The 11,675-nt window shown below is 34.7% G+C and overlaps 1 protein-coding gene across 1 annotated transcript; it reads right to left on the minus strand.

Moving 5' to 3' along the window:
• Positions 1-7,801: 7,801 nt before the first annotated feature.
• Positions 7,802-10,149, minus strand: LOC132047978 (homeobox-leucine zipper protein ATHB-40-like). Its single transcript, XM_059438931.1, has 3 exons — positions 9,936-10,149; positions 8,797-9,098; positions 7,802-8,214 (listed from the first exon to the last, which is right to left on the minus strand). The coding sequence occupies exons 1-3, from the start codon at positions 10,027-10,029 to the stop codon at positions 7,993-7,995; spliced, it is 618 nt and encodes a 205-aa protein (XP_059294914.1). The 5' UTR covers positions 10,030-10,149; the 3' UTR covers positions 7,802-7,992.
• Between the last annotated feature and the right edge of the window lie 1,526 nt (positions 10,150-11,675).

Below are 11,675 nucleotides of genomic sequence, written 5' to 3' on the forward strand. Positions count from 1 at the left end.
GACCTTCTTACTCGTTGTGCCTTAGTTATTTTTAATGATGCTAAAAGGGGAAAGATTGGTTGATGTGTTAGAGATGAGAGTATGCTAACATGAGAAAGTAATGTATGTGCTGAGCTGGATATGAACTCGTAGTTGATGAGAAGATGTGCTGAGCAAGGAGGAAGAACCGGAACGAAGATGTGCTGAGCAAGGGGGAAGAACTGGAAGACTAATATGTGATAATATTGAGGTGTGGCTTTTTTTGTCTTCCAGTTGAAATTGGTATCATGTTGCTAACATATTGCATGTGCCTTGACAATGATGGTCTGCTTCACAGAGAGAACATTAGGAAGCTGGTTCAGGGGGAACATCGTCTATAAGTTTGTCATCATCAAAAAAGGGGAAATTGATAAGCTCAAGTGCATTCGTGTTTTGATGATTGTCAAACTGATTCAGAACCAAATAGAGACCTGGTCTATGATCTACACTCTGTGCACCTTGCACGGTAAGCAGATCACAACTGTAAATCCGAGCCACTCACTGCACAAGTACAGCAATTGAGCTGGCCCATGCTTTAGGTCAAATAATGAATGAGTGATCTCTATCTATCCCACATGCTTCCCACTATTTATACAACATGTTGCAACATATTGTGCATCACTTGGAAAACCTAAAAATCACTCAAAAAGTGCAGCCGTCACAAGACACTCCAAGTGTTCAACAAAGCTTATCATAAACTGAAGGATATGTTCCAACAACGAAGATGCTTTATTCTCGTAGTTTGCTTTAAGCTTTGTTTTTGTGCTTTAACTTGTAAACCTACTCTTCTCTTATATGAAGCTGTTGTAGGTATTTCAAATTCTTAGTAGTAGGTATTTCAAATTCTTAGTAGTTGTTAGGCAGTTTACCTTTCAATCTATTAAGTGGTACCCTTAGCTAGTGTGTAATCTAAGGTGTATTAGTTGGGTTCGGCTAGAGGTAGTCAACCTTAGTTGTCCTTGGCTAGAGTTAGTCAAATGGAGGTGCTTGCAATTGGAGAATTGCAAGGGTGGAGGGACTATGGGGTTAGTTCTTAGGTTGCTTAAGCGTTATTATAAGGGTGAAGAATTATGGAAGTTAATTCCTAGCTTACGATAGAGTTGTAACCTAAAGTTGCTCGTGTAGTGGAGTTGATATCCTACTGGGGTAGGTCATGGTTTTTAATCCCTTGAGCAAGGAGTTTTTCATGATAAAAATAGTGCCTTCTTTACATACTTCATCACACAAGGGAACTGGTACACAACTAGGTCCCTCATATATTGTTTGGTGGACGCATAGCCTATATAAAAAATTATTATCATATTCGTAGGAGGGTTTAAGCTTACCATGGTTTTTGGCCCTCCACCACTCGGAGGTCATGCTTTTCCAGGAACAGGATACATTATGAGAAGCATCAAGCAATACAACGACCCAATCAAATATTTTGATCACTAGCTCCGGTTCAACTGAAACCGCTGCGAAAGATGAATTGGGATGCGGAAGTTAGCACTATACGACGTTATAACATAAACAAAATTATACACAAGAGACTCATGAGCAGAATTCCATGTTTCAGGAAAAGGCTCCAAAATTGGCGGTGAAGTTGATTTGTCCGGATCAAGACAAACCGGTGGATCCACCCTCTGTCATAATCGTCTTCCGGGTCAATTAAACCACGTTTCCCACGAGGATACAGATGCACCAAACCACCTCGGATAACCCGAGGGGCATAAATGTGAATCAAATGATCCAGAGTAAAAGGAGCATTGGCTATATTAGCCAAAAGTTGAATACAGTAAATCAATCGCCAAACCTACGGGGCCATTTGTCCAACACAAACCTTGTATTGACGGCAGAAATCCTCAGTAATTTGAGGAATAGGGAAAGAAAAGCCGATTGCAAAAGGATAGGTATAAGTCATGAAAAGCCCTCAACGTGATGAGTCATTCTCATCTCTTTATCAACACTGACGATATCAATATCAGTGTTAAGTTTACATTCCTCTCGAACTCTGGGGAGGATTGATGCGTCAATGAAGGATTCCACGTTTTCAACAGATTCAAGATGGACTGAGATGTGGCAGTCGTCATGATACTTGAAGCCGGCAGGGAGAATGTCGGCGGCAAAAAACTCGAGTTCTTCTTTCGCGTTGGTGGAAGGCATTGAAACGTGTTTTGGGAGATGATCAGATGAATCAGAGTTTGCTGGTGATTGAGTTAGTAGCAAAGGAGAAGACATTGTTGAGAGAAAAATAGTTAAGAGAAAAAGGTTATAGAGATTGCAATGTAGGGTTTACAAAAAAAGAAAAATAAGTGAGTGAGTGACAAAAAAGGAAGAGATTCTTGCCTTATTTATGCTCGAATCGGGAAGGTGAAGAGTTGGAAGCAGTTTCCAAGGCGGGTCAAATCAAGTCAGTAGTAATTATTGAGCAACATCGTGCAGAGAGCATTAAAGTTGAAGCCGTCGATTATCTTTTCAGGCGACGGTATCAAACGTTTTGTTTTCCCGCTAGTAAGCAACTTGAGTAACAGTTTAAATCCATTCCACGGGGTCAATACTTTCCTTTGGAAAATGGAGGGACTATATGTATACATGGTAAAAACAGCTTCACATGTGGCTTTCAGTCAGCAGGACACATGGCAGTCAGAATGAGGACTTGGAGTAAACTTGATGGATCAAATGAGATTGTTCCAGTCTATTCCGAGGTGAAACCTGACGTGCTAAATTCACCTCGAAGTAACAGCTCGACAGGGTCATTAAATGAGGATATCACGTTTTGTATACGTTAGTCAAACGGACCAGATTTGGTGCAGACGTTACGAGTTACATTTGAGGCTGTATTTATGACTATTAATTAGCCATTATTAGGACTGATTATTGGCTGAATGGCTGATTAGAACGCCATAAATAGAGTTCAAGCTATGTGTGATAGAGGCATCAGATTCACAAAGGCAATATTATTGTACTAAACAAAAAAGCTTCAATATAACTTATTCAAAATTCCTTTCTTTTGCTCCACAATTATCTCTTTTACTTCGATTCTTTGAGCTGTTTATAGCTCAAATGCTACTCGGAATCATTCCTCTATTAGGGATTCACTCCGAAAGGTCAAGAGGCCCAGGCTTGTTAAAATAGTTCTTTATTACTTCGTTTTATTCATATTTATATTATATTGGTTACTTTGCATTCAATCTTAATTCTAACAAATCAATACCACATATCCTTCAAACCGCGTATAAATTCAACTGTATACTTAATTCAGGTGAACATTTATAGAGCTAGTTGTATGGAGTGAGCTTCTCTTTATGATCACGTGTGTCGTTCAGATTCCATCAGTCGATTGTTTGGAATATTCTATCCTAGCTCGAGCCAAGAGGAAAAAACTTTTGTTTAATTTTGGGAATGGAAAATGGATTTATTTAAAACTTAAGGACATGTAGCTCCTTCGTCTCGTTTGGTGAAACGTATCTAGGTTTATTGGATAGCAATTAGCCAGAAAGATATAGAATAACTCAATTACCAGCGAGTTTGACGATATATATATCGTTAATTAAATAATTTTATATTATCAAATTATTTTTACTTACCATAGAAGGTAACGTGTCTTATTTCAAGAGGCTACAATCTGACATTTTTTTAAGAATACTCACTTGTGGATATTTCGAAAATAAGTGATTTTCTTACTTATTTTTTTATGTTTGACAAGAGAGTAGATAATATTATCCCAAAAGCATATTATATAATCTAGGATAATATTATGGATCAGGGTGGGGCACGCGCTTTAAGGGTGAAAGCATAATGGGTATGGGGAAATGGAGGGTTGTGGTAGGTATAGGGGTGCATTGGAGGTTGGAGGAGACAATTAGCATAAATTGTCACTTATGAAATTTGTTTTATCTACTTCCAATAATGAAGTCAGTTTCTTCATTTTAAAGAAATTATTTTCATAAACATAAATGTTTTTCAAAAAAATTGACCAACCATATATGAGAAAATTTAAAAATATTTTCCTCTATATTTAATAAATTCTAAATTAAATAATATTGGTAGTGGAAAACAAATATAAAAATATCAACGTATATAAGTAGAATTCTTTTTCTTAAGAATAATTTAATGGAAAAGATTGAACTTTGTAAAAGTTGCGCATGGCACGGAGAGATTCTATTTCACATGCTTTTAATTACTTGTTAATTGTAAATTTGGCTCCATGCTTAATATTAATTGGTGTCATGTTTATCCCGACAAGCCACGGCCCTGTTTCCCATCTTCAAACTTGGGATTTTAAATGCTAAATAACACCTAATAAGGATTGGATCAAAACACCTACTTCGTGGTTAATTAATCAGAACCATCCCCATTGTTGTGTTGTCCTTAATACTACTCCATTTGTTTAACGACTTAATCAGTACTATACTGATATCAAAGGTATCTTTATCACGTGGTATAGTCATAAACTTAACGGCCACCTCTTTATTTTCCTTCTTTTTTATATTTTATTAAAGGAAAGTTTATGCTTTAGTGGTCCTCCAGCATTTAATTATTTACTAACTTTACCTTAATTAAGAAGTATTTATCTAATTGGTCCGTACGTTTGCCCATTCAATCATTTCTTCCTCAGATGTTCACAGTTCTGTTGACAGCCAATATGCCACTAAACCACACATGATAATCCACTGATCATAGTATTTCCAAGACCAAGGGATGCCAAACATATATTCGACAATACTAGGATACTAATCTTTTCAGGTGCCTTTATCTGTAATGTCCTTCATTTCCTCTCTACACTGGGGATGTATATTTTGCTAAGAACTTTTGCAAGTTTCAACTAATCAGACAGTAGGAAAGTTAATCGGTAAATTTTGTATGATCTAAAGATGAATATTGTTCTAATAGGGTAACTAAAATTGCCTTGTTGTATAACCTAGCTAGTACAACAAGGTCACAAACAAGAACTTAGCTGAACTTTAATGTAAATATAATTCAAAGTTGATGATGGATTGCTTTAAAAGTCGCAGCATGAATGCATGATCTGCTAATTATCCTAATGAATAATCCAATAAGAACCGTAATTCATAGTGCGTTGTATTATTTACATCTTAGGACATACACCAACCTTCTAAAATCAATTCAGTGGTAGAGTTAGGATTATATCAGGGGATTTAGAATGTCACTCCTGAGATTTGAACTTGTGACTAATTAAGTGATTTCGGAATCCCCTATCTCAAGCTAGCTCCACGAACACTCCCCATGCATGTACCATAATAATATGGGTGGTGACTTTACGCCTTAGCTAATCTTTGTCCCTTTCTCATTTTTCCCGAGAGTTAATAAGCTTCATGCACTAACGAAAGAAATCTACACAAGTAGGTTAGTTAAAAGGTAATACTAGTTAATAAGGATTAATATTAACTTAGAATAAATGGGAAGTAATATAAACCTACCACAGGTTAAATCACACTAATGACATAAATATTCATTACACAATCCGTTTGTATATATACCAGTGGTAACTATTATATGTAACCTAGACGAGCTATTTCTATTTCACAACTATATATATAAACTAGTGAAATTATCCGCACTTTGCGCGGTCATATAGGACCTTATTAAATTTTGATTTATTTATTTCTAATACCCAAATATTAAAGTAATCACAAAATACTTGTGTTAAATCTAATGTATTTTTAAATTTTCATAAAAAAAAAAACTAAACCTTAGCTTATTAAACTTACAATTACCCAAATATTAAAAATAATCACAAAGTATGTTTTGTGAAATCTAAAGTATTTTTAATTTTCATAAGATAACTAAACAAATAAGTTTATAAATTCAACTCTTATGTATATTTGAAAAACTAAATTAAAAGTCAAAACAAATAAAATATCACCAACATTCCTAGTAAAAATAAAAAAAATACACCACTATAACAACAAAACCCTAAAATAAAAGTCTCGAAATATTTACCGTATCAACAAAACATATATATTAAGATGATATATAAAATACAACTTTCAGACATCGAGGAAAGTACTTTGAGAAACCAAAAATAGATCTAAAAATTTCAGAATATCTTTTGCATCGCATATACATATTCGCAGGTTAGATAGAGGAACAAGGTTGAAATTTATGTGATAGACAAAAAAAAATATTATGAAATTAAACACAGAAAAACAATAGCTTATTCATCTATCCACAACAGACTATCATAAACTTTGATTTGATTGCAATAAATTTTAAGAATAACTATCAACATTAGATAATTATCTCATCAATTTAACACTATGATTCACCTCAATCTTCAGCTTGTCCTCCCTTGTCTTCTCACTTGTCGTTTAAATTTTCATTATCCTGATAGCTTCATCCAACGCCTCTAACACAGGGGTAACTGATATGCCTTTTTTGTCTCTTTATATATCTATCTGCATCATTTGATCTGTCCAAGATTTCATGAACTCATCAGGGTGCACAACTACAAAACTATTAGAAAATTATATGTTTACAATCAATATATACATGTAAAAATAATTAACAAAACCTTTGGGGTGCTGCCCCCTTTTCGAACTTTGCTAACGCGAGATGCTTTGTGCATCGGGTTGTCCTTTTTTGGCATGACCAAACAGTTTGTTGATTTTAATGAAAAAGAGTATGGAGAGCCAAAACATCATTACAAGAAGTACTCTTGCATGTTATAAAAGAAGACAAAAACAAATTAAGAAATGAAGAATTCATCATCAGAAAATAAGAGCTAAAGCAAAGATTTCATCACCAAAGCCCATATCTAAAGAGGTTCACTGATGGCATTATAGAAGGTGTACAAACGTTCTTTTGAGAATATAAAGAATCTATTGCTAGATAATGAAATAAATATCTTCAAATATGGTAATGGGGAGAAGAAACGGTGGTGGACGAACTTGAAAGCTGATAGTGGGCTTTTAGTTCTCCATTAGTATACAACAATTAATTATTAATATAGTAACTTAAGCACATTGAATTAATATGGCAGAACAAATACTTAATTAGCATAGCAATTGCAAATGAAACCGCTATTGTTAACGATTATATCATCTGCTGAAGAGAACCAATCGGATACAACTATAAATAATTAATACACAGTGAATGAATATAGCCGAATTTAATGAAACTCAATAGATAGGGTAGATTATTGTTAATTCTGTAATTATAAAATAAGGGGAAAATATAGAAAAGGTCAAAAAAAGAGATAAAAGATAAATAGGAATGGTGGCCATAGAGATGTGCTACATCACCTTGTATATGCCTAGCTTTACATTATATATATAGATTATGTAGTAGTTAAAGAAGAAAATTAAGTTGCACTAATAGCATGGATGCATGCAAAGGAAAAAACTTATTCATGCTTAGTGTTTACACCAACTCAATATATTATAAATACATGACATTTTTCAAGTTTAGATTCGTGGTATAGATAATCTAGGTGAATACTTACCTCTTCCTAATATGACTACGAGAGTGCAAAATATTATATTGGGTTGTATATTCTTAAAAATGTTCCGTTCTCTTTCTTTGAGTTTGAGCCTATTTGCCTCATGATTTTACAAATTCTTATTTGCTTGTGAATTGAGCATCCTATAACTTTTACTGTTCCAAAGCATTTGAATTGAACAGTCCATATATAATTTACGCCTTAACTTGAGCCATATTAATCTAGGAGTGTGTAGTCATCGTAGCAACACGAACACTTAGGTGAATGAGTAACAAATCTTAGGGTCGCTTATGCTGGAAATCAAAATCCAAAAACCATGGAATTAAATAAACCAACGGTTTATCTCATGAATCAAACAACCCTTTAGTCAAATATTTGGAGTAACATTATCCATTATGTTAGTGCAGTAGTATTATCCAGAACGCAAGGGCAAAAAGAAGGATGTACATACATTAGGTGAGTTACTATCTACAAATTACAATTAAAGCTTAAACACGGATGATCATAATATCATACATATCAGTTAACCCATTCTAATTATCCCAGAGAGCTATATAAGTGCTTTGATCAAAGAACCCATTGTCCATTAACATTTCCTCCATCCCAAACTCCCCAAGAAAATGTGGCTGATCCATAGAGAATGATGAAGTACTAATTGGGCTATTGCTTGAAAGTTGCGCATCACAATTACGCTCCAATAATAGCCCTTGTATTTGCTTTTCTGCTTCGCACAATTGCTCTTTCATCTTCAAGATCTGTATCGAAAATGGATAATTTAATTTGAGTAGCCACATTTTAAAAGTTTGGATTAAGTTCTATACGAGATTACTGCTTTACTATTTAATTATCAGGAAAACACATAAACAATATGAAATGGCTCTGTTCATATTATATTGTTAACCATTGAACGTATATGTATAGAGAATATAAATGTGTTTTCTCATTAACAATGTATTTTAACCTGTTATAATCATCAGCGCCTAGCCTGATTTTTCAAGTTACTAATACGATATACTTCCTCCGTCCAATTTATGTGATAAGACTAGTCACGGGATTTAAAAAAGAAAGGAATACTTTTGAAGCTTATGGTCTAAAACAAGTCATAGATATTTGTGTGACTGTCAAGGGTAAAGGAGAAGTTTTCGGTTAAATTATTTCTAAATATAGAAACGCATCATTTTTAATAGGACAGACTAAAAAGAAAAGCGTATCATATAAATTGGGATAGAAGAAGTAAAGAATAATAGTCCTTAAGTTCGTGTACGCAAATAGTCCTTAAGTTTGTGTACGCTATCAATTCACCAAAAAAATCGTTAATGATAGGTCCACAGACGTACCTCAGTTTCAAGACGATATTTCTCAACGATCGTAGTCTCGTGCTCAGACTTGAGTTTGGAGTATTCAACCTCGAGTTTTTCATTCTTCCATCGAGTCCTCCTATTTTGGAACCAAACCGCGACTTGTTGAGGATCAAGGCCAAGCTGAGAAGCAAGCTTGTCTTTTCTTTCAGTCTCCAGTTTGTGGTCGTCCCCAAAGCTCCGTTCAAGAAGATTGACTTGTTCTTCACTAAGCTTCCTCTTCCTAAGTACTTTTGCTTCATCTTTGTTCTTCTTCCTTTTACGTTGTGGTTTCACCGCTCCTGAAGAGTACCAAATTAAACATCATGTTACACCATTGATATTGCAAGTAACAAAAACTACAACCCTTTTGTGACTTCAAGACCTTGTACTCCTTTAGAGCTTGTTTGGATTGGCTATTTTAGGTGCTTTTAAACCAAAATAACTTTTAAGCGTACTTTTGTAGTATTTTGGTTAAATAAAAAAGTGCTTTTAAGCACTTATTTTAAGTCAAAATAACAAAAATAAGCCATAAGCTCCTCTATTCCACTTTATATTATGACAAAATTTATACCTTTTATATATATATATGAAAATGATTTAACTTTTAATTAAAGCTTCCATTTTACACTTAATAACACTTACAAAAGACTATGGGTTGGGACTTGGTAATACAAAAATTAAGGGCTCGTTTGGTATGATGGATAAGGAAAAATAGTCCGGGGATAAAAATTTAGTACCATCTTATTCCATGTTTGGTTAGGATAAAATCACGAAATAACTAATCCCGGGATTAGTTATCCTTGTATTGTAGTGTTATTTTACCCCACATAGAAGGTGGAATAACAAGAGTTTCCCGGGATTAGTTATCCCTGGATAACTTGCTCCCCAACCAAAAGAGCCTGAGTTTACGTTTCGTGCAATATTGATCATAGTATAAAGAATTTTTATGCCATTGAGTTAAATTGACCGACAGCGACATGTAATTCTCCATAACAAGCTGATACTGTATAGTATATATAAGCTAAAAAACTGAAGTAATTAAGCTGCTAAAACCTGTTGAATTACACTGTTAGTGTAAGAAAATCACTTTGTTAATAAAATATAACTTAAACTCCAAGAAAAGCTGTATCGCTAACCTTGTTCGCGCGTCAGTTGGGCGTAAATATCAGGATAGAACTGAGAGATCAGAACCATTTGATCATCAACCTGGTGAGTTGTACTGCCTGTCATGATCCCTTTTCTTCTTTCTTGTTTCCTTGTGTATGTCTCTCTTGTTATTGCCTTTTGCTAGCTTGCTGATGACGTACAAAATGAAATGAAAGTGGATATATAGAAAGTGAAGCAAGTGGGAAAGAAGTGAGAAAAATTTGGACTTGATTATAAGACTGGAAGAATTTAGTACTTGGTTTGACTTTATTTATAGAGCTAGTTGTATGGAGGGAACCTTCCTTCTCCTTATGATCACATGTCTGGTCAGATTCCATCAGTTAATTGTTTGGAATATTCTATCAGCTAGCTCGACCCAAGAGGCAAAAACTTTTGTTTAATTTGGGGAATGGAAAATGAATTTAAGAATTTAAGGACATGCAGCTTTTTTGACTTCGTTTGGTGAAACTTGTCTAGGTTAACTGGATGGCAAGAAAGCTACGTAATTACTCTCTCAGCTTCAATTTATGTGACACTTTTCGTTTTTAGAGAGTTAATTTGACTAAATTTTGAAGCTAAATTTGATTAGATTAACTCTATATTTTAATATTAAAATTTATATATTTAGAAATTACTACAAGTTGCAACTTTTCTCATATCAATTTGATAAAAAAATACATCTTAAAATATTGGTTAAAGTTTATACAGAATATCGAAGCAAAAAGTGTCACATAAATTGGGACAGAGGAAGTAATTAACTAGCTTTAGGATTTAGCTTATTTACTTGATTTGTTATTGCTTTGGCATTTCCTTCTAGAAGGTTCAAAACGTGATCGCCCCCCCCCCCGCCCAATTCACCATACGGACCCCTATTCACTCCATTCTTTCTATACTCTATCAATCTCACGTCGGACCGGGATAGTTTTTTACTCATTAGTTTAGGATTAAGAAAGTTTACTAGTGTTCCATTTCTTATAAGGTGAAATTGTGAAAAGGGAATTGATGAAAAGAATGATCCATATCGGATCGGGATGAGATCTCTAGGCTCCTTATATGGTAGCTTTTAGGGGTGTGAGTTAGATCCAGGATCCATATTTAACATGGCATCAAAGTCAAACCGTGCCCATGGTCGATGTGGGCCTCCAGAAGAGGGGGGCGAAATGCCCCGGATCGCGGTCGAGAGGGGGGTTGATGAAATACCACCGGTCCATGAATGTACACGCTCCAGATCGAACAGTGAAATCCGGATAAAAGAATGTCCAAATTTAGGTGTGTGGGGCCGGAGGGGGGTGGTGATGAGAAGAATGGTCTCACATCGAACCGGAATAAGACCCTGAGCTCCTTATATGGCTTGGACAATCCTCCTCCTTTTGAGCTAACTTTTCGGTGTGAGTTAGGCCAAAGGTCCACATTTAACGGGAGTTAATGTAAACCTAAAGTTGGTTTTCATAATGAAGGATAAGGATGAATTGAGAATGAGAGGAAGAGGTAATTTAATAGACATTTCTCCAAAGTTAGCAATTAAGTATATATTGTGTCTTTACATTTTGAATTTAACTTGTATGTTGATTGTGTAAGAGAATTTCTATGCTACCAACCGGCATAAAAGTTAATTATACGTAATTATCCATAATAACTAAATTACCTGAAAACCTGAAAAATGCGACAAGTAGGCATACATTAAGTCAAATCACATTGGTAGTGCAAGCAAATTTTGATAATATCAATGT

Source organism: Lycium ferocissimum, chromosome 2 (genome assembly GCF_029784015.1).
Source record: "Lycium ferocissimum isolate CSIRO_LF1 chromosome 2, AGI_CSIRO_Lferr_CH_V1, whole genome shotgun sequence".
Taxonomy (NCBI): Eukaryota; Viridiplantae; Streptophyta; class Magnoliopsida; order Solanales; family Solanaceae; genus Lycium; species Lycium ferocissimum.